Source organism: Haematobia irritans, chromosome 2 (assembly GCF_050003625.1).
Source record: "Haematobia irritans isolate KBUSLIRL chromosome 2, ASM5000362v1, whole genome shotgun sequence".
NCBI classification, from domain to species: domain Eukaryota; kingdom Metazoa; phylum Arthropoda; class Insecta; order Diptera; family Muscidae; genus Haematobia; species Haematobia irritans.
In genome coordinates, this window is record NC_134398.1 from 51,403,049 (window position 1) to 51,428,766 (window position 25,718).

The window sequence follows — 25,718 nt, forward strand, 5'->3', positions numbered from 1 at the left end:
ATACCCATTCACCATGTTTTTTTGCAATGATACCACTGTGCATATGACCTTTTCTCGTTCTTAGGAAGCCCATATTAATGTTCTGTTCAAGCGTTAAACTTGTTGTTATTATTATTGTGTTTCTACGGTGAGAAGAAAAGTTAAGAGCACGCACTGGGGGTAGAATTAAAAGGACTAGAAGGACAGACGAAGTGTGTTTTGAGGACAATAACACTTTGATTTTTATTGAGAATATTCTGGTATGCCCAATAATGAACCTGATGATTAAGATTATGATGACAACATGCAAAGGGACGAAGTGGCCAAACATGACGATGATGACATAACATTTGATTTTAAAATGTTCACATGCTGATAGGTCACGTGTTGGCAATTAGTTGGACATAAATATTTACTCACGACATCAATAGCAACAATCAGAGGAAAAATCATGGAACTTATAACTCTTCCTTCGAATGGGGGAGCTTAAGCATATTGGGGGTATTAGAAAAATCAGTAAAGCTCTCTGTGTGATGGTGGCGTTTATTCATAAGATCTATACTAAATTTTATGAAAATGAGCTCTCGCATTTGTTGGAAATAGTAGGGCCCCTGGTTGTACAGACACTCGCAGAAAAGAAACATGGTTTTCACGATTATTGCTTAGTACACGAATATCAGGCCTATTTTTCCGCTCAAAAATTCCAGATTTCCTTAATGAGGGTTCGAAAAAGCTTAAAACCAAGATTTCGCAGTTATTCCGTACGAACGCAAGCTTTGAAGCTTTTTGTGGTGGACGTATAAAATTTTAAGCGCTACCATGTTCGCCCCGTGAATATAGTGCTAATAAAAATATCGTGGTTGTCATGTAGGATCCTAGATATGGATGGAAAGAAATTTTGACGAATTAAAAAAAAAAAACAAGTATATACAGCAGTAAGTTCGGCCGGCCCCCATGAACCAAATATTAGGGTTTCCTTTGAAATTTCAGGAGAGCTTGAGGACAGATCAAGCAGAGCAGTTCAACCAGTGTAGTTCCCGAAGATAAATTTAAAGATTTCACCTATGAGGACTATATCCGATTCTGGATTTATAAGAACCATGTTTTGTTAGAGTTTTAGAGGATACATTAACATCTCTTGTAAGTGTGCAAGAAAATTATAAAATAACGTCTTGATTTGAAATCTTAAATCTGTAGATTTTCACCCGAGAAGTAAAATCTGGAAATTTTATATTGAGTTTCAAGCAATTTTGATGATCAAACGTTGGCATCACGCCGATGTCATAAAAATAAGTAAATATTTTTCGACAAATTCAAGAAAATTTATTAGACATAACTACGTTTTTTCACTTGTTAAAGAAAATTTTGTAGTTGGAAGGAAAAACTTCGAGTTCAAAATTGCAAGAATGTCTTTAGTGACATACGAAGTTCACGATGGACGCATTTTTGGTAAAATTTACAAATTTAAAGAAATTCTGAACTATTTTGTAGAAGACACGAATTTAGTTAATCTTTATGCTTCATTTGAGTATATTTTTTTTCTCGGTTTTAGTTAATTTAACTAACGTACACAAAAAATTATTAGAGTAAAGGAAACTTTCTCCAAACATAATAATTCCATGAACTAAAATAAAGTTAAATTGGCTTTAGTGAAATAGAGAAGTCACTTTTTTTTTAGTGTACCCTCAAGAAGTAAAATCGGTCTATATGGAGGCATTACCAAATGGACTGATAAAAACTTAATCAGATACACGTCTTTGTGAGCCTAAAATACCAGAATATTTACAATTTCAGGCAAATCGGATAAAAACTACGGTTTTTAGAAACCCAAGGAGTTAAGTTGGGAGATCGTTCTTATGGAGGCTATACTAAAATATGGACCGATACTCACCATTTTCTGCACCCCTCTTTATGGCTCGAAAATACCTCTAGACTTCCAATTTCAGACAAATTGGATAAAAACTACGGTTTCTATAAGCCCAAGACCCCAAATCGGGAGTTCGGTTTATATGGGAACCATATCAAAACATCGACCATTTTTGGCACACCTCTTTACGGTTCTAAAGTACCTCTCGATTTCCAATTTCAGGTAAATTGGATAAAAACTGCGGTTTCTATAAGCCCAAGGACCGAAATCGGGAGGTCGGTTTATATGGGGACCATACCAAAACATGGACCGATGCTCACCATTTTTGGCACACCTCTTTACGGTTCTAAAGTACCTCTCGATTTCCAATTTCAGGTAAATTGGATAAAAACTGCGGCTTCTATAAGCCCAAGAAGTAAAATCGGGAGATCGGTCTATATGGGGGCTATACCAAAATATGGACCGATACTCACAATTTTTGCCACACCTCTTTACGGTTCTAGAATACCTCTAGATTTCCAATTTCTGGTAAATTGAATAAAAACTGCGGTTTCTATAAGCCCAAGAAGTAAAATCGGGAGATCAGTATATATGGGAGCTATACCAAAACATGGATTTTCGGCACACCTCTTTATGGTCATAAAATACCTCTAGATTTCAAATTTCAGGCAAATTGGATAAAAACTACGATTTCTATAAGCCCAAGACCCCAAATCGGGAGGTCGGTTTATATGGAGACTATTAAAACCTGGACCGATATAGCCCATCTTCGAACTTGACCTGCCTGCAGACCAAAGACGAGTTTGTGCAAAATTTCAGCACGATTGCTTCATTATTGAAGACTGTAGAGTGATTACAACAGACAGCCAGACAGACAGACGGACATCGTTATATCGTCTTAGAATTTCTCCCTGATCAAGAATATATAGTCGGAAATCGATATTTTCATTTATTTATTTATGTCTATGGATTACATAACCCTTACAGACTACGCATAATATTTCATTAAAATAATAGTAAATAATAAATAATAAAAAAAATGTAAATACAATAACCTTTAATGTATTAGGGAGTATAACAAATGTTTCAATTTATACTTAGTAAAAGTAAAATCCAAGAACTCGTTATAAGTATTAAAAAGTCTCATTGCCTTAGTTAATGGCTCATTTGTAGCATAAGAAGTAGAATGTGTATTTATATGAAAAGGGTAATAGTACCGAAGAGAACGAGGTGGCGTATTGAAATTAATAAGATGCAAAAGTTCTGGACAATCAATAGAAGAACTTACAATTCCTTGCAAGAATACCAACGAATCAATCTCTCTACGAGAGCGCAAAGACTGCAACGAAATCAATGCACATCTACTCACATACGATGGCATTGGATGTGAAAAATTAAGGGATTTCAAAGCAAATTTGACGAATTTCTTCTGTACACTTTCAATGCGATTAATATGCTTCAAAGCATTAGGGCTCCAAACAAATGAACAGTACTCTAACTTAGAACGAACATAAGCACAATACAAGATCTTCTTGGTATACGGGTCAGCAAACTCATCAGCATTCCTTCGAATAAAATATAGACTAGAATACGCTCTAGGAATAATATAATTCAAGTGATCCGAAAAATTCAATTTAGAATCAAAAACAACTCCTAAATCCAATTTTCCATTCACAGATTCTAACAATTGGCTACATATAGTATAATCAGATATAACAACATCCCTACATCTATGAAATACTAATTTCTGGCATTTTTTAAGATTAAGTGGAAGCCCATTAACCAATGTCCAGAAAGACAATCTATCTAGATCCTCCTGCAATTTAATTACATCAACAGAGTTCCTTATGCAACTAAAAATTTTTAAATCATCTGCGTACAATAGATAATTGGAATGGAGAAAACAACTAGAGACATCATTAATATAAATATTAAAAAGTAACGGCCCAAGGACACTTCCCTGTGGTATTCCAGACTTCAGAACATAAGACTGGGAATAGCAACCTTCACAGTCTACAACACACATTCGGGATGACAAATAAGACCTTAACCAACACAACAATTCATATTGAAAACCAATTTTAGATAATTTATGTAATAGGAGATTATGAGGAACTTTATCAAAAGCCTTAGCAAAATCAGTATATATCGCATCAATTTGACGCCCTTTTTCAAAATTCGAAATGCAAAACTGTGTGAAAACCGCCAAATTAGTAACTGTTGACCTACCATGGAAGAATCCATGTTGTGCAGGACTTATGTAAGCCCTAAGCATAAATAACAATTTATCATTAACAATATGTTCTATTAGTTTGGCAACATTAGATAATTTAGATATAGGTCTATAGTTTGTTACATTACTCTTCTGACCCGATTTATAAACAGGAACTACAATAGTATACTTCCATTTCTGCAAGAAAAAACCAGACTTCAATGATTTAGAAAAAATAATCTTTAAGGGCAATATTAAAGATCTTGAGCATTTCCTTAGTAGAAACGATGAAAGTCCATCAACATCATTACGAAAAGATATTGAAAGTTTATCAATAGCCGCCAGGACATCATTATCATCAATACAAATCTTAGAAAGATTATCACAAGAAGAAATATCAGTAAAATTAGCTTCATCGAATGTTATCAAATTTTCATTGAAGTTCGACATGAAAAATTTTCTGAAAAGTTCCGCCGATTCATACATCGAATTAGAAGACACGCCGTCGAAGGCAACAGTAGCAGGAATAGATGAAATACCTCTTTTCGACTTTATAAAAGACCAAAACCGTTTTGGATTACTTTTAATAGAATCATTATAACCCAAAATATACTGGTTATATAAAAATTTGTTCAAAAAATTAAATTCTCTACTATAATGGTGATACATTTCCTTATCGCCTTGAGCATTACTAGACTTAAATTTATTATAATATTTATTTCTAAGATTCTTTAACCTTTTCAAACCTCTGGTGTACCAAGGGAGCCTATGCACCCTAGGCTTAGCTCTAGGAACATTGTCCAACAAAATATTATTGACAATACCAAGAAAAGTCTCATAACAAATAGCAACAATATTACTGTCCAATATAGAAACCCAATCCACAGTTTCAAAAATTCTGTTTAGCATATGGAAATCACAATTATCAAAATTGTAACCTCTATCACGACTCTCTTGCACAGGTACATATTGATAGAAATCTATCAGCAAATTTAATGCCATGTGATGATTATTAGGTGGAGCAAGTGGAAAAACACATTCCAAAACTGAACTGACCAAATCAGCACTCACAAATATCAAATCCAGCATCTTCAATAATTTATTGAACACACCGTTTATCTGATGCACATCCAGACTGAATAGAGAATCTAAAAAGTAAATTTCATAGTCCTTATTGACATTAGACGGCATATAGTACTCAGCATCATAAGCCTTAGACCAAACCACAGAACTCAAATTAAAATCTCCTACGTAACAGCATCTATCAGAATCTAGCATACAATCAGTAAAATGTAAAAAGTTTTGAACATGGCCTCGATATAAAGTTTCAGAAGAGTTAGGAGGAATGTAAGAAGCACAAATAAATAATCGTCCATTCAATGTATCAACAATAACTGACAATTGGTCAAAAATTAAATTCCCATCTTCTAAAGGAACAAGCTTGGAAGTGATATATTTTCTTACCGCTATCAATACACCACCTCCTCTACTACATCCAGTAGTTACACTATCTCTATCTTTTCTATAAACAGTAAACAAGTTAGGATTAAAAAACTCATTATCATAAAATTCACTTGTCAACCAAGTTTCAATTATAACATAAATATCAAAATCACATTGCGATGTGAAACAACTAAACAAAGATGATTTAGTTCTCATTCCGGAGACATTATGATAATAAATACTTAACGAGTTACATCTCAGATTACATCCTTTGATGACTTTTTTGCACGAAAATCCTTAAAAGGCCTAACTTTAACATTTGTTGTCCACAGTTGTGGCTTAAACAAATCAGAATAATAGACTGGGGAGATTCCAAGTTTAAAATTGATAAATTTTAAATCATTAATAGACACATCTTTTTTAACCAACTTATAGCAAGACAAATTACTTTTATCTATTTTCAAATATTTAGCTACATATTCAATTATATCATTCTCCGTTACAGTCGATTTAAATGCAGACAAGTGTACCCATCTTCTCTTAACTACTACATCAAGCTCACAATTAGTATTATCACCAACAACAACGCCAATATTTCTATTACGTCTCTTCGTTACATTCACAGGCAAAGCATCATTTAAAACAGATGGGAGCTTATCAACCTTAGATACAGGAACAACATTTCCAAGTTGCATATTATCTACAGCATAATCTTCAATAGCTTCTCTGTTATAAGGCATTCTCACATTCTCTGTCATAGTCACATCAGCAGCAACAACATCATTGGACCCAACATTAGAGATAACATAATTCTCTTCCCTTGTTGTAGTCTCAACAGTCATAGGCACATCAGCAGCAGCAGCAACAACATCATTGGACCCAACATTAGAGATAACATAATTCTCTTCCCTTGTTGTAGTCTCAACAAAACTCAAAGCTTTATCAGCAGCAAGAGTAACTCCATTTAGATTAGGAGATAAACTCAATTCATTACTTACTCTCAGCGAGAGCGGAGGAGAACTATTGGATAACATACTATTACGATCCAAACAGGTTTTCTCAGATAACTGAGCCACTGAAGTATTGTTATCCAAGTTATTATTAATAAACTTAGATAACATGCGTTTCATTTCTTGTAAGTCATAAGACATAAGGCTTATTTTTTTCAACAAATCACTTGACGCATGCAGACAATTGTCACAATTGTATACTATATTATCAAATTCTGCAAGAGCAGAAATAACTTTATCATTATCAACATTTGCACAAAGTTTATGAAATTTTCTTTTACAAACAAGGCAAACTATTTCACAGTTCATTTGAATAGTTTTAAAGCATTTTGAACACATATAACTATGCGGCTGCATTTTATACACAACTGGATGTGTTACAAACGGAATGACAAACTTATTGTACCCCCGTCACCATTCTATGGTGGTGGGTATAAAAAACATACTCATGGTGATCATGGCCTTCGACGAAAATGTTTTTCTCCCACTTAAGAACATATGATCACCATGTAAAATTTCATTTTTAAATGCGAATAAAACAAATGCTGAATTATTCCCTTATTTCCACCCAACTTTTCTTCAGGGATAACTTTTTTATTGAATATTCAATTTATTGTCAATTACATTTGCAAAAGCATACGTCCATTAATACGATACTAGTACATCACGACATGAAACATATAAAAATAATTAACTTAAATTAATATCACAGTAAAACTTATGTTGCTATCACAGATGGTAACCGAATTTTGAATTTTTGTTTTTTTTTTTTAAGTAAAAAAACACGGTTGATGAAGTGGATGCAACATACATATATTGAAAAATAAACTTGGACTAAAGCCACTGAAGTTCCAAAAAGTGCAAGAGCTCACCAAAAAATGTTAGACTGGAAAAAGCCAAAGATTTACTTGCCTTTCACGAAATGGCCAGTTAGCGAATTTGTTTATCTCCGATGAGAATCCATTCCAAATTAAGCTGTTTGTGAACAAACAAAATGATCGGGTTTACTTGTCAAAGAGATCAGCTGAAAATGTTCACCTTCGATTTGCCACCAGAACTTAAGCGCCGCCAATGGTAATGGTGTGGGCCGCTGTAACGGTATAAATAAATGCCGATATGAATAAATGTCGAATATTATCGAAAAAGTGACCCAAAGAAATTATTGAAGCCCTGGGCAGACAAACATTTAATATACAAAATGTTAAAAAAAGAATGAAGAAGATGCCACATTTTTTCAAAAAAAAAAAATGCGCCACCCAGGGTATTATAAGTTAGAGCATATGTTTGCAACACCATTGCTCAGGATCAGTCCCTGAGTCGATATAGCTATGTCCGTCTGTCTGTGATCACATTTTTGTGATCAAAGTCTAGGCCGCAGTTTTAGTTCAATCGACTTCAAATTTGGCACAAGTTTCGGTTTTGGATCAGAATAGAACCCTATTGATTTTGGAAGAAACCGGTTTAGATTTAGATTTAGCTTCCTCGAGATGGACTTATATCGCCCCAGCAGCCAGAATTTTACCGTGATTTGCTTGAAATTTTGCACAAAGTGTACAATTAGTAGTATCGCCAAGTGTGCTAAATTTGGTTGAAATCGGTTCAGATATAGATATAGCCCACATACATATCATTCGCCCGATATAGACTTTTATGGCCCCAGAAGCCAAAGTTTTACCCTGATTTGCTTGAAATTTTGCACGCGGAGTACATTAAATAGTATCTTCAAGTGTGCTAAATTTGATTGAAGTCGGTTCAGATTTAGATATAGCTCCCATATATATCTTTCGTCCGATATACACTCATATGACCACAGAGGTCAAATTTGAAATCCGATTTAAATAAAATTCTGCATAGGGAGTAGAATTAACATTGTTACTATGCATGCCAAATTTGCTTGAAATCGGTTCAGATTTAGATATAGCTTCCAGGGCATTAGTCAAAATAAATTTTAAGTCTACAAATTCTATAGAAGTCTATCAAATTTTGTCCAGATCGATGCCGATTTAAATATATATATGGGAACAAAAACCTTTATACACGCACAGAAAAAACATGTTTGGACATGGTTGCCGCATCCATTTAATGCTTATCTAGAGAAGGTAATTGTCGCGAAAACCATGTATATTGTATTTGTAAAAATAATGTTCGAGCGGGAAAAAATATATGCTGGCAATAAGCGTTTAAATGGTTTTCAAATGTCGCAAACATGTTCTATTACTTAAATGATAGAATTTGAGACCATTACATGGTCGGGAAAATCATGTACCTGACCATTCAATTTTTTTACTTTTTTGCAGAGAAAAAAGTATTTTTATAGGTTACATATAGACATGTCTAGAACCATTACATGACCATAAAGACCATGTACATTGTTTTGTGTCCATTTAATTTTTTGCAGCGAAAAGAATTTTATAAAAACATTGAGCAGGTACACACGATTTTCATTTTGCGCGTCAGTCGTGTGTTGATTGTTTCTTGGAATGGACGGAGAATACTGAATTACTGTGTTTATTCAGAAGTAGTTTATAAATAAATAAAAACAAATAAATAAAGTTAATTTTGTGTTTTCTTTTCTCAAGTGGTGTCCGTTTTTCGACGACGAAAAAAGTTTTTTCATAAAGATCAAAACATTTTAGATTGTGACCATGTTCTTTTAACTGGAAGAAAAACATCTTTGACGAATACCATAACATTTTAGATCTTGACCATTGCCTTTTAATGGAAACAAAATTCTTTTTATCAATATAATAACATTTTAGATGAGGACAATTTTATTTTTCTTAGAACCATGTTCACCGAACCAACATGGTTGCAGGTGAAAATGTTACGTGGTCGCCGCAAAAATAGCTCCTATCATATTATTTTGCTCTTCGAATATGATTGCGACAATCATGTTTCTTCTCCGCGTGTATATAGCACGACCGCATTTGACGGATTTGATATGGTATCGAAAATGTGGATCTACAAAGTGGTACAGGCTATAATATAGTCGGCCCCGTCCGACTTTAGACTTTCCTTACTTGCATTTTTTTTCTTTTTAATAGTGGTTTTATCCTAAAAATACAGTGCGCATTAAACTAAGCTTTTATTTACAAATAAACAATTTGACTTAAGTAGAGAATAGATATATTTTTACACTACATAGTTTTTTATCAATATTACTTTCTTTTCAGGTAAATATTATTTAACTTTATACTTTTTCGAAATTTTGGTAAAAATTTGACTTTGAAGTTTGACTGCAGATTACTTAGAAGTACTACAAATTTTCCATAAAACATATTTTTAAAAATAGCGTTATGATACTGTAAACGCAACATACTTGATTTGATAGAATTCGGTAGAATTTTAAAACGTAAGAAATTTTAAATTTTTAAACGTTTCTGGTTGTAACTTAAAAGAAACAGTGCGCATTTAATGGTTAATAATTGAAAATGTGTTAAAGCCGTTAAATCGATTTTTATACCCTTCACCACTACTATGGTACAGGGTATAATAAGTTTGTGCATTTGTATGTAACGCCAAGAAATAGTGGTCATAGACCCATCTTTTAGTATACCGATCGGCTTGGAATTAAATTCTGAGTCGATTTTGTGCACAAAGTACAGCTCGCAATTTAAGTCCGATCGTCCTCAAATTTGGCATAGGGCCGTTTCTTGGGACAGAGACAATCGCTATTGGTTTTGGAAAAAATCGGTTCAGATTTAGATATAGCTGCCATATATATTTATCCCCGATGTGGTCATAGTTAGCGTGTTTATCAACCAATTTTCTTGAAATACCGTACATCCAAATATTTTATGAATCTGGAAAATCTTGCAAAATATCAGCCAAATCGGTTCAGATTTAGATATAGCTCCCATATATATCTTTCGTCCGATTTAGACTCATATGACCACAGAGGCCAAGGTTTACTACCGATCTTCGTGAAATTTTGCACAGAGGGTAGCATTGACATTCTACCAATGCTTGGTAAATTTGATTGAAATCGGTTCAGATTTAGATATAGCTCACATATATATCTTTCGCCCGATTTGGACTTATATGGTCTCAAAAGCCAGAGTTTTGCCCTGACTTACTTCAAATTTTGCACAAGCGGTACTTTTATCGATACTATTGTATGTGCCAAATATGGTCAAAATCGATTCAGATTTAGTTATAGCTCCCATATATATATTTCGTCCGATTTGAACTTATATGGCCTCAAAATCCAGGGTTTTGCCGTGATTTGCTTCAAATTTCGCACAAGGAGTACGTTTAGTAGTATAGGTAATTGTGGCAAATTTGGTTGAAATCGGTTCAGATTTAGATATGGCTCCCATATATATCTCCCGTCCGATTTGCACTCATATGACCAGGTGGGCCAAAGTTATACTCCCATTTACGTGCAATTTCGCATAGATAGCAGAATTATTATTCTAACTATGCATGTCAAATTTAGTTAAAATTGGTTCAGATTGTATATAGCTCCCATATATACGTACACCAGAGTTGGGGAAATATGGTAGACTGTTTCATATTTTAGACCCATTTTCAATGGGATTTTCCTCCAATTGACTGCACCCTCAAAAAAAAAATCGCTCCTTTAACATATGTTCCAAACATATTTTGCAGGAAGCACATATATTATTGGATACTGCCGAAACATTAATATGTTTGTTTTATGTGAACATATTATATGTTTGGAAGCATTTTAAGCCAAAAATATTATATGCTTGGAAGAATTTTTCCCTAAGACGATTGTGCTCATTCCCTAACATACTCGTAATTTTCACTTCCACGAAATATTTTAGTTCTTGACACCTTTTTCTGTAATACAAATAATGTTGAAGAAATTATTCACTTTTATAAATTTTTTAAATTTTACCTTTCGCCTGCACGGAGAATCGAACCGAGGACCATACAGTTTGTAAGCCAACACACTATCCACTGGGCTACGTAGCTGTTATAGTCACCAGTAGATAATTATCGTTATAAGTTACATTTATATAGCATAGTTTGCAGCGCCCACGAGCCCATGCAAACATAACATTATTTAACAGAAACATACATTTGTTTGCCACGTGGAGCAGTGGTTAGCATGTCTGCCTTGCATGCAAAGGGTCGGGGGTTCAATCCCTGCTCCGACCGAACACTTTTTTTTATTTACACATGTATATTTATACTATATTAAATTTTTACAATGAAACTTCGAAATGTTGGTTACTAAAGATTTCTAGTGAGTAACAGTGCTTGATATAAACGAAATTGACTGATTTTTGGATAAAATATTATTTTTTTATTGCAAAAATAACAATTTTGTAACAAAAAACTGTTTTTGGTACAAAACTTTAAAATTTGGAAGGAATTCAAAAACTCTAACAAAAGAACGTGGAGTCGAGTATAAACATACATATATAATTTTATAATATAAACATAAATTTATTTAGGCGTGAACAGTTTTTTACTAGCATTTAACACCATCGCTCTAAAATGCCTTTTTATTTTTCTTTAATAATTCATTTTAAAGAAAATAAACTTTTTAAATTGTTTTAGCTGTAAAACTCGAACTTAATGCCCGCTTTTATATTTGAAGGTGTCCGTCAACTCCTCGTGGACTACTTATTAATAAAGAGGAACTAAACTTTGTTTTTATACCTTATTCATTTTACTGCCCCAACTCTAAAAAGAGCATAGTGCCCTTTCGTTATTTTTATGAAGACCCCTGATTTCTTTTAACGAATCAAGAAAAAAATTGTGCCCATAATGCCAAAATCATAAACAAAACACATGTCCACACATACATAAAATGCTGCTCTCAAGGCGACAACATATGCTGTTTGTTTTTCAAGTGTTTATTCTCTTGGTTCCGAATGTCTATTTTCATTATTCAAATTAAATAATATTTAGACCTAAGCATATCAAATTTTTGGCCTTATCATAAAACAGTTTTCCGAAACAACATACAAGCGGTTTCACAGAAATTGTTCTCTTTTCATTCTTTTGCTGTGTTATGTTGATATATTTCGTCAACTCTCCCGGTTTCCATCTCTATTTCTTTCTCTATACTTTCTCTGTCGCTTTGAATAAAATATCACAACATATGTATGTTTAGTCGAAATTTGTAAATTTATATATGTTTGCATTCAAACATATGAGTTTTATGAAACATTCATGCCCCAAACATAATATATTCTAACATATTAACATAGATGTCCCAAACATTTAGTGTTAGTTTAGGAACATTACATGTTTGCACTTAAATATATTGTGTTTTAAAATTGTGCCCGAAACACATTTTGTTTATATCGGAACATATGAAAAACATATTTTTCTAACAGTGTGGATATTTTCCTCAGAGAATACAAATATGGCCAAAATTCTCACACTTTACACAAAATTCTGTGATGATTTCCCCATTTCTTAGCCATATCCTACACACTGCAATGCCAAAATTTCCACAGAACGGATGAGTTTTAAATAAGGCTCCATGTCACCCGACTAGACCAAATAATATATCACAACCCACATATCTTGGCGAGATCTATCCAATATCCTTGTAAAATCACCACTGCTGAGTAGCAAAGTTGTAAATATTACTCTAATTGTCCTATATCTCGAATACATATGTATCGCCTGAAAAATCATAAATCTCTTTTGTACAATTGCATTAAAATTTCTCTCGCTTCATATTTCCCATATTTTTTACTAACATTGTGTTTCATCCCAGGGCGTTAGCCGATTTAAATTTTAATTCTAGAGTTTCTGTAGAAGTACAAAAATTGTTTCCATTAAAAGTATTTGTATCTGGAAATGCAAACTTTTATATAGCTCCCAGCAAATTTTAAGTAGTTGAGATGGTAACACAAATGTTTGCCTACATAGTGGTGAAGGGTATAATATAGTCGGCTCCGCCCGACTTTAGACGTTACTTACTTGTTCCAAATTATGAAAAGGAGGAAAAGTTGCAACTATTGATTTTTCCAAATTTTGAAAATGTCGAAAAAATGAATCTCATTGCAATTCCTAGAATAGGGCTATATTGTTGCTATTGTAGTTTTATTTACAACTACAATGGTTGTACCCTAATCTGTAGCTATTATACATAATTTCTATTGCAAATTTTACACAATACCTTCTCGAAACATGCTTTTAAAATAAACACTCAAAGGGGTGCCTTAGAACAAAACACCCTTTAGAGATTATAAAATTTATAGCACTTTTGCACGTTCTAGATGTCAGATTAAAGGGCCTAACAAAACAAGTCAAAGATAAAAAATCCAACAGAATAAAAAGTATTTAACAAAGCTTATGTTAGATATGCTTGAAATCAACTTGCAAACAAAAATATTTTCTGCATCTTCACCTGCTACGTTGAATTGTCATCTTTCCATTACGTGTCACTAAAGTACAAAGGTAGAATTGTGTGTTAATAGCTATTGTACGCATTCGTATTTCAATTTAGTCCTTAATTTAATGAAACTCTCTCACACACAACAGCACTCATTTAAAACCTTGCAATTGAGTATTGTACATAAGTGTGAGTATTTGCGTGAGCGAGTGAGTGATGCTGATGATGCAAACCTAATGATGGCAATGATGATGAGAAACAAGTAAATTAATAAACGAACTAACAGTAACCACATAAAATGTTAATATTAAATATAAATGATATCATCGTTGTCATCAACATTCGGATGGAAGTATGAGAAATTGGGTGGCTGGCAGACATATATTCTAAAAAGCGAATGTATTTTTATCCCACACATTCGCAATGTTATAACGGTACTTATAATAGAGCGAACACATATTGCGAGTATATTAGAATTAAACATCACAGATTTTTTAGTGTAACAACTCCTACAAAGGCAAAGACACAATGACAAAGAAATTACGAAATACAGTCAGCAAAATAAAGTTGTATAGGAGCTATTTTTGCGGCGACCATGTAACATTTTTACCTGCAACCATGTTGGCTCAGTGAACATGGTTCTAAGAAAAATAAAATTGTCCTCATCTAAAATGTTATTATATTGATAAAAAAGAATTTTGTTTGAATCAAAATACAATGGTCACGATCTAAAATGTTATGGTCAAAAACCTTTTTCTTCCAGCTAAAAGAACATGGTCACAACCTAAAATGTTTTGATCTTTATGAAAAACTTTTTTCGTCGTCGAAAAATGGACGCCACTTGAGAAAAGAAAACACAAAATTATATTTATTTATTTATAAACTAATTCATTGTTTATTTGTGTTTACAATGTCGTGCAAGCAAACATCACATATTTTTACACACTCTATTTTGGTTCAATTTCAATAATAAGTAATCATCAGTGCTGCCGCTAGTGAAAAATTGAGTGAAGTAGATTTTGGAAAAAAAGTGGAGTAGATTGAATAAAATTGAAGTAGCATACATTTTTGAAAACAAAACAATAGAATTCATTTTATTATACCCTCCACCATAGGATGGGGGTATATTAACTTTGTCATTCCGTTTGTAACACATCGAAATATTGCTCTAATACCCCATAAAGTATATATTCTGGGTCGTGGTGAAATTCTGAGTCGATCTGAGCATGTCCGTCGGTCCGTCTGTTGAAATCACGCTAATTTCCGAACGAAAGAAGCTATCGACTTGAAACTTCACACAAGTAGTTGTTATTGATGTATGTCGGATGGTATTGCAAATGGGCCATATCGGTCCACTTTTACGTATAGCCCCCATATAAACGGACCCCCAAATTTGGCTTGGCGGGGACTCTAAGAGAAGCAAATTTCATCCGATCCAGCTGAAATTTGGTACATGGTTTCAGCATATGATCTCTAACAACCATGCAAAAATTGGTCCACATCGGTCCATAATTATATATAGCCCCCTTATAAACTGATCCCCCGATTTGGCTTGCGGAGCCTCTAAGAGAACCAAATTTCATCCGATCCGGCTGAAATTTGGTACATGGCTTAAGTATATGGTCTCTAACAACTATGCAAAAATTGGTCCACATCGGTTAATAATTCAATGATTAAAACCGCTATGTTTATCGTAATTAAAGGAATAGGAAAAACATTTGGGTAATATGGGGAAAATTTAAAAATTTGAAGCAGAACAAAAAGTGAAGCAGATTTTTGGAAGAAGGAGTGACGAAGTAAATTTTGTGAAAATGAAGCAACATACTTCGATTGAAGTAGTAGCGGCAGCACTGGTAATCATTCCATATTTACTTCGTGTCCATCAAATGTACCAACGCAGACATCATGTAACTGCAAATAAAAATAAATTATACCATATATCAAAATGCAGAACAAAAACAGGTATATTTTTCCAATTACACTTCCCTTTTTTGTGTTCTCAAAAAAGCACGTGCCACTTCTGAATAAATAAATTAACACAAAACACAGTAATTCCGTATTTTTCGTCTATTCGAAGTAACACTCGACTGACGCGCAAAATGAAAATCGTGTGTACCTTCTCAATGTTTTTATAAAATTCTTTTCGCTGCAAAAAAATTAAAAAAAATAGATGGTCATGAAAACAATGTGCATGGTCTTTATGGCCATGTAATGGTTCTATACATGTCTATACGTAACCTATAAAAATACTTTTTTCTCTGCAAAAAAGTAAAAAAATGAATAGTTTTTGCGGCATTTTAAAACCATTTAAATACTTATTTCCACCATATATTTTTCTCCACTCGAAAATTATTTTTACAAAGACAAAATTCATGGTTTTTGTGACAATTACATACTCTAGATAAGCATTAAATGGATGCGGCAATCATGTCCCAACATGTTTTTTCTATGCGTGTTCATAGCAAAAAAAACTTGTACATCAAAAATATATAAAAATTATTAATTTAAATACTAAATCTTGCAAGTTTTTAATACTTTGTTTTGGTATCCTTTAGCGTTTTTTATAGCCTGAAGTCCCTTTGGCATTGAGTGGGTTAGGGTTTTCGTCAAATCTACGGGAATTCAGCTCCATTTATGTTTTTGAGAGTTTCTGCGCTAAAAATGATAAAGTTCTTCTGCTTTATTTTCATATATGTCCACAGGTGTTCATTGGATTAATGTCCGGGCTCTGTGGAGGGTGAGGTATTACTTGTTTGGTGTTGTATAGCAAGTATTCTTTAAAAATATGGAACGTATGTTTGGAGTCATTATCTTGGACAAACACAAATCCATCTTACACACCCATTTTTTGGGCAGATTATTCTTCAAAATATTTTGCATATTTTCCTCAAGAAATATGAGATTTCCAACACCATTTGCATGCCGTCACATTCCTTACTTTCGTAGTTAAGAGTATGCGTAATATTTCGTTTTCCCCTTTTTGCAACTGACCCCATTGGCAATTTTAAGCTGACCCCTTTCGGAAGTAAACCCGATCCTTTTGTTTATTCACAAACTACTCAATTTGGAATGTCTTCTCATAGGGGAAACCCAACTTCGGTATCTGGCCACTCTTTGATTCTTTTCAGTCTAACTTTGTTTGTAAATCGCTCGATGAGCTCTTGCATTTTTTCAAACTTCAATGACTTTAGTCGAAGCTCATTTTTGAATATGTACCTTTGTTGATCAATTTTTTCGTCCTCTTTTTGGACGCGATGCAATTCTGTCACGGTAACGATTAATGGCATGAGTAACAAACGATTTCCACTTGTGGTTTTCCATCTAAATGTAAAGCAATCATACTATTGTAGTTGAATAAGTTTTTTCTGAATGCAATAGATTAAAATGCTTTTGTAAGCTTTCAAACAATAAAATAAACTGTCACTGGAACACATCAACCACCCTGTATTTATAACATCTTTTTGTATCGAAGTCCTTTAAAGTCGTCTTAGTGGCAACTTATATTTCCAAACTCAGACCCCACTTCAAGTAGAAATTATGCTACGTTTCAGGTAAAAATAGTCTTAAATAAGGGAAAAGAAGCATTTAATGTTTGCGGTGATCATATTCAAAACAAGTTTTTTCTCAATGTGAATATACCAACTTTTTCCAAGTATGCCTCGTAATTTTATGGTCTGAGCTGTTTTCATTATTCCTTTCGAGGACCGTGCTAGCTGTAATCCATAGAGAAATTATGTGAACAAATTTTCAGTACTTATGTTTTTAAATTGGGGTATTATGGTTATACATATGTTGCAAAATTTTCCTCTTCCCTTCGGAGAAGTATAAGGTAAAAAAACATAATAAATCCCTGAATATCTCCCCACCCCACTCTGAAAACCGAAATTCTAGAACTAAAATTCTTACTTACTCAAGGATTGTATGAGGAAAAAGGATAACCATATAAACCCCCTCAATATAACCAAAAAGTACTAACAAAAAATAACTACCCCTTATGATTTATAGAAGGAATAGTTAGGACTCTCTGATTGGTGGATGGATGGCAAGTAGAACGCGCCCTGTTCATTGTGGTGCTTGTGCTAGACTTCTCTACATATGTTCAAACATCAAAACAATCTTCTCTGACAATTTTAGAGTGGGTGTGCGTGTGTGTTTGAAGATGGTTGGAGAGGAATTTAGTACATGTTTTTACTGCTAACATCCTCGTAATCCGTATCATTAGCTGGTGATGTGGATGTCGTTGAGCTATTTTCGGTCCTTGGTTGAAAGAGTGTGCGTTCCCATTCACTCTTATCTACCGTCAACTTTTTCTGGCCTAAGTACCCAATTTTGTGTCAATTACTTGGTGGGATATACTGACAAAATGCCATCATGGGTGGGTGAGATTTCTCTATTATTCATTTGCCGTGAAGCCACACACAAAGGCGTTTTGATGATGAGGACCAAGAGTACCCTACGTTTGACTTAAGGACGTTGACAAAATCAAATATAGGAACTGATTTGCTACACTTAAAAAAACTGTTGTTAGTGCATCGATATGTATTGTCCTCACATTACGAATAAAATTATTGTACCTCATTATTTCAGTATTGTGTATTTTTCGGAGCAACTCTAGTTTGTCCACTAAAAAAAATATTTTGTGTCGATAGATAATTAAATTTTATGCCGAAATAGCAAGTAACCGATTTGCGCTCGTTGCTCATTGCCACTTAACTTATCACACAATTATACACGATTATTGGTCATTAGATAGGGTCGCGAAAAAAAGTTGATGCAGTCACCCCCCAGTTTTGTAACATATTCGAAGACAATTTCAGAACAACAAAACTTTTTTTTCCGTGCACCCTACGACCCCCCGAAATACAATTTATTGTGCTGTGTCGTCCTTTGAAGTCCGATTGAAAAGAAACGCATATCGTTGTTCGTGGTTGATCAGGGGCTATATATCGTGCATTGGTCATTTTTGACTCCGACGTCAAATTTGATTTTTAATTTTTTTATTTCGCTTCGTATACCCCTATGATGCCCATTTCTTATAACCATTATAAAGATCTTAACAAAATATGAAACTTTTGCTTTTGAAGTATTTACTTATATTCATAAACAAAAAAGTTACAGAGATTTTAAAAAGTCAATAGGTCACCCTACACACCACCAAATAGTTTTTGTTGTGTTGTTATGATGTCCGATCGAAACCACATGCACATCGTTATTCACATCTACGAAATTAATTTATAAGGCATTTAGAACACAAAACATGTTTATCTGTAAATTTCTAACGGTACCTTTGTATACATACTCGTTGTTTGCACTATGGCATTTTCTGCGTTATGCAAAGTGCATGTGTTTTTGCAAGAACAATTTGAGAGCCCACTGTTTTAAAATTCTAGCAATCACATTCGCTACATGATTTTTTAAGTCTGTCCATATTTTTGTGAGAGAAGGCTGTTGTTTTCACTTTTTTCAAATACTATCAACAGCCTTCTCTCACAAAAATATAGACAGACTTAAAAAATCATGTAGCGAATGTGATTGTTAGAATTTTAAAACAGTAGGCTCTCAAATTGTTCTTGCAAAAACACATGCACTTTGCATAACGCAGAAAATGCCATAGTGCAAACAACGAGTATGTATACATAGGTACCGTTAGAAATTTACAGATAAACAGGTTTTGTGTTCTAAATGTCTTATAAATTAATTTCGTAGATGTGAATAACGATGTGCATGTGGTTTCGATCGGACATCATGACAACACAACAAAAACTATTTGGTGGTGTGTAGGGTGACCTATTGACTTTTTAAAATCTCTGTAACTTTTTTTGTTTATGAATATAAGTAAATACTTCAAAAGCAAAAGTTTCATATTTTGTTAAGATCTTTATAATGGTTATAAGAAATGGGCATCATAGGGGTATACGAAGCGAAATAAAAAAATTAAAAATCAAATTTGACGTCGGAGTCAAAAATGACCAATGCACGAAATATAGCCCCTGATCAACCACGAACAACCCCAGCATAAAAAGCGTCGCCAAAAAAGTAGTGAAAATGTTCTTTTTGGATCCGGAAGTGGTGCAAAATTGACGCAGAAGCGATGAATTTAACATGGGCTTGTCATAGGACGGAAGTCCTCCATTTCAACAGCCGTTGCACTGAATATGCATCACTTCTTTAGGTGTGATCCGAATTCAATGTTATGGATGTATATGAAAAAATTCTGTGATATTTTGCCAAATAAATAATTTTTATAATTTTTTATAATTTTCAATGGATTCTAACGCTTGTCGGAAACGTTAGACCTCAAATATTTTCAAAAATTCACAATTTTCTCAGATTGGATTTAGCACTCTTTTCGACAAAATTTAAATGATTTGTACCATTTTATTAATTCTTACTCCGTTTTTAACCTATTTGAAACAAAAAAAGTTAAAATTACCCATTAAAAGTATGAAAAGAACCAAGTTATAAAAAATTGAAGTAAAAGAACTTCCTGGGTAGTTAAAATAAAGAACATCATTGGGAGTGCATCTTCTGGAAGTGCTTTTAAAGTTCTGCCTTTGGAAGAACTTCCAAATTTTTTGCTGGGACGATATGCGTTTCTTTTCAATCGGACTTCAAATGACGACACAGCACAACAAATTGTATTTCGGGGGGTCGTAGGGTGCACGGAAAAAAAGTTTTGGTGTTCTGAAATTGTCTTCGAATATGCTACAAAACTGGGGGGTGACCGCATCAACTTTTTTTTTTTCCTTTAGGCCGTTATTTAAGTTCCAACAACGATATAATCGGATATTTCTAATTCGAGATATAATTTGTTTAGTGAAAAAAGAGCGAAAAACTAAAAATAACGGGAGATCTCAAAAACTGTTCCCTAAAAAATTTTCGAATTCAGCAGAAAGAAAAGTAACATCTCATCAAATGTACATGAAAAAAATTATTTTGTAAACTAGTGTAATCATATGAGCGGTGGATTATAGCCTCTCAGTAATTCCGGGGTGTTTCAAAGCTTATCTAAGTGTTTTCACCGCAATGTGGAAAGAGATGGTCCAAGTAGCAATATTTTCGTTTATCTACTGTCAAAAAGCTGTAAACGTCATATACCTGTATAAAACGTAAAAAACGTAGTAAATGTCAAAAATACTTACAGAATACTTAGATTTGATTTCAAACTATTTTTTTTAACATCCTAATATCCTAATATTGACGAATTTTAGAATTTTTGAAAATAGTAATTTGAAATTTTTATTCAAAGTAATTTGCAACAAAACTGGTATTTGATTAACTTCGGAATGCAATGCGTATTCAAATTGTTGTAACTGACTTTCAAAGTCTACAACGTGTAGGCTTACAAAAAGGTATAAAACAAATGGTTCTAAAACCATGTACTATACAAATTATAATATTGTCGAAAACTAAGTATTTTATGCAGGTTTACGACGTTTTCGACGTATGGTAAAATACGTCGTAAATGTATGTCAAATATCTTACCAGAGATGGTCCAAGTAGCAATTTTTTGTGTTTTCTACTGTCAAAAAGTTGTAAACGTCGAAAACGTCATATACCTGTATAAAAGGTAAAAAACGTAGTAAATGTCAAAAACGCCTACAGGACCCTTAGATTTGATTTCAAAAACTATTTTTAGTATCCTAAGCCATGAACACGTCATATTGAAGTATTTTAGATTTTTTTATAATAATATTTTAAAATTTTTATTCAAACGAAATTTGCACGATTCGCTGGCATAAACATTTGAATGCAACTCGTTTTCATTGTTGTGCACAAATCGGATTTAGGTACAACATGTGGGCATACAAAATACCAACCACGCATATTTAATTTTATTAATAATCATTCTCAAATTAAGTAAGACATAAATGGTTCTAATAAACGTACTGTACAAAAAAATATATTTTTGCCAAAAAGTAAGTATTTTACGAAGGTTAGCATTTGCTTTTTTATAATGAAAAGTCATTCATAAATACAACAATTTAAAAACAAAAAGTACGAAATAAACGGTTCTAAAAAAAGTATTCAATAGAAATTCGTATATAGTCAAAAACTAAGTATTTTACGAAGGTTTACGACGTTTTTGACGTATGGTAAAATACGTCGTAAATGTATGTCAAATACCTTACAGTTTACGACAGACCATCTCTGTATCTTACAGTTTACGATAAACCATCCCTGAATGTGGAACACAGTTCGGACTCTGCTATAAAGAGGATTTCCCTTGTCATTGAGCTAAACATAGAATCGGGCAGCGCTCAGTGGTATGAGAGAAGTTCACCACTGTGGAATCACAATGGACTGAATAGTCTAAGTGAGCCCGAAATACCGAGCAGCCACTATACTTAACCTAACCTAACCTAGATAGAAATTCACCTCACCTTTTTTTCAGCTCCTTATTTTCGGAAAAAGTTGGTAGCTCCATCTATATACATGTTCGTAAAATATATCAGACATTTCTGTTATCAGCAGATCCAATGGAGGGATTCCAGCGAGGACCGTTGATGCATATTTCGAGATTGTACGGTAAGTAGATATCACCCGGCGAATACACCCTTTTTGAACTTTGTCTAGCATTTCAATAAGCCAGCATTATTCTCTACCGCGCTACTCAAAGTAGGTGCTACGCTCACCTCTAATAGATAGAGCTTTAGCAGTTACGATCAATGTTGCCACTCGATCCAAAAATAATCTACCAAAATTTGAAGAAAATTTTTATTTTGAATTTTTTGATTTCTATAGATAATTTTGTTAAAATTTTATTTCTATAGAAAATATTGTCAATTTTATTCTATAGAAAATGTTGTCCATTTTTTTTTTTTTTTTATAGAAAATTTTGTCAACATTTTCTATAGGATTTGCCAAAATTTTGTTCCTAGAAAAATGTAAAATTTTTATCCCTATAGAAAATTTTATAAAATTTTTATCCTATAGAAAATTGTATCAAATGATTTGTAAAAATTTTATTTCTATAACATAGAAAACTTTGTAAAAATGTTAAAAATATTTTATCAATATTTTATTTCTATTGAAAAATTTTATCCTTTTATCAAAATTTTATTCCTAGAGAAATTTTTGTCAAAATTTTATTTCGATAAAAATCAAAAAATCATTCCATTTTATTTCTATAGAAAATTTTGTCAAAATTTTGTTTCTACAGAATATTTTGTCAATACTTTATTTCTATTGAGAAATTTTATCAAAATTTTATCCTTTTACCATAATTTTATTCATAGAGAAATTTTTGTCAACATTTTATTTCGATAGAAAATTTTGTAAAAGTTTTATTTCCATAGACATTTTGTAAAAAATTTATTTCGATAGAAAATTTTGTAAAAATATTATTTCCATGGAAAATTTTGTAAACATTTTATTTATAGAAAATTTCTGTAAAGGAATATTTTGCAAAATCTACCAAAACGTCAAGAACTCTACAACGAAAAAAAAGTGAACTGTTTTATCATATAGGAAGAATGAACTACCACGCACGAAAATTGAACTAAATTTTACTCCACATTTTCAGATTTCCATAAAGCGTTGTTAAAACCAGGGATCCGGAGCGGTCCATTTTTTTCGCTCCGCTCCGCTCCCGCTCCGAAGAAAAAAAAAACCGCTCCGTTCCACGCTCCGCTCCGAGAAAAAAAAAATCGCTCCGCTCCGCTCCGCTCCTCTTCGAGAAAATTATAGTATAAACATTGTATTATTTGTTCAATTGAGTTTTATTATACCCTGCTCCACACTGTAGAACAGTTAGAAAGTTAGTGCATATGTTTGCAAAACCCAGAAGGAGACGAGATAGACACATGGTGTCTTTGGCAGAAATGCTCAGGGTGGGCTCTTGAGTCGATATAGCGATGTCCGTCTGTCCGTGAACACATTTTTGTAATCAAAGTCTAGGTCGCAGTTTTAGTCCAATCGACTTCAAATTTGGCACAAGTATGTGCTTTGGCTCAGAATAGAACCCTATTGATTTTGGAAGAAATCCGTTCAGATTTAGATATAGCTTCCATATATATATTTCGCAAGACATGGACTTATATGGCCCCAGAAGCCAGAGTTTTACCTAATTTGCTTAAAATTTTGCAGAAAAAGAACAATTAGTACTAGAGTCAAGTGTGCTAAATTTTATTGAAATCGGTTCAGATTTAGATATAGCTCCCATATATATCTTTCGCCCGATATGGACTAATACGGTCCCAGAAGCTAGAGTTTTGTCCCAATTAGGTTGAAATTAGGGGTACAATTAGTAGTGTAGTCAAGTATGCAGAATTTTATCGGTTCAGATCTAGATATAGCTCCCATATATAGCTTTCGCCCGATTTACACTCATACGACCACAGAGGCAAATTTTTTGCTCCGATTTAGTTGAAATTTTGCACAGGGAGTAGAATTAGCATTGTAGCTATGCGTGCCAAATTTGGTTGAAATCGGTTCAGATTTAGATATATCGATTTACACTCATATGACCACAGAGGCCAATTTTTAACTCCGACTTAGTTGAAATTTTGCACAGGGAGTAGAATTAGCATTGTTGCTATGCGTGCCAAATTTGGTTGAAATCGCTTCAGATTTAGATATAGCTCCCATATATATGTTTTTCTGATTTCGACAAAAATGGTCAAAATACCAACATTTTCCTTGTAAAATCGCCACTGCTTAGTCGAAAAGTTGTAAAAGTGACTCTAATTTTCCTAAACTTCTAATACATATATATCGAGCGATAAATCATAAATAAACTTTTTCGAAGTTTCCTTAAAATTGCTTCAGATTTAAACGTTTCCCATGTTTTTTTACTTACATTGTGTTCCACCCTAGTGCATTAGCCGACTTAAATTTTGAGTATATAGATTTTGTAGAAGTCTATCAAATTCTTCCAGATCGAGTGGTATTTAAATGTATGTATTTGGGACAAACCTTTATATATAGCCCCCAACACATTTGACGGATGTGATATGGTATCGAAAATTTAGATCTACAAAGTGGAGCAGGGTATAATATAGTCGGCTCCGCCCGACTTTAGACTTTCCTTACTTGTTTTTTACTAACTTTGTGTTCCACCCTAGTGCATTAGCCGACTTAAATTTTGAGTCTATAGATTTTGTAGAAGTCTATAAAATTCTGTCCAGATCGAGTGATATTTAAATGTATGTATTTGGGACAAACCTTTATATATAGCCCCCAACACATTTGACAGATGTGATATGGTATCGAAAATTTAGATCTACAAAGTGATGCAGGGTATAATATAGTCGGCCCCGCCTGACTTTAGACCGATTTCGATGATTTTTTGCACATATAGTTAGTGCTATAGAAGATTACATTTAGCCAACTTTGAGTAAGATCGGTTGATAAATAAGGGTTTTATGACCTAATTTGGCAAAATCGGGCGATACATATATATGGGACCTGTATCTAAATCTGAACCGATTTCGATGAAATTTTCAGACTTAAAGGGTGATACAGAAGATTATTTTGTGCCAAATTTGACGACGATCGGTTAGTAAAAAAGTGCAACGTGTCCCCATTTGTCGAAATCGAGCAATACATATATATGGGAGCTATATCTAAATTTGATCCGATTTCTTCCAAATTCAATAGCGTTCGTCCTTGTGCCCAAAAAAAACTCCCTGTACCAAACTTCATCAAAATCGGTTAATAATTGCGACCGGAATCCTGTAAACAACAAATACATGGACAGACGGACGGATGGACGGATGGACGGACGGACACCAAGCGCTAGATCGACTCAGGAGGTGATTCTGAGTCGACCGGTATATATGTTATTGGGTCTAAAATCAATATTTCTGGTAGGCACATTTTTTGACAGATCAAACTTATTATACCCTAACCACTATGTGGTTTAGGGTATAATGACTT

General features: G+C 33.4%; 1 protein-coding gene across 1 annotated transcript; it reads right to left on the bottom strand.

Moving 5' to 3' along the window:
• Window positions 1-437: 437 nt before the first annotated feature.
• Window positions 438-5,717, bottom strand: LOC142224560 (uncharacterized). The gene is made up of 3 exons (XM_075294346.1): window positions 4,833-5,717; window positions 3,135-4,427; window positions 438-590 (listed from the first exon to the last, which is right to left on the bottom strand). Exons 1-3 carry the CDS (start codon window positions 5,715-5,717, stop codon window positions 438-440), a joined length of 2,331 nt encoding a protein of 776 aa, XP_075150461.1.
• Window positions 5,718-25,718: the final 20,001 nt, after the last annotated feature.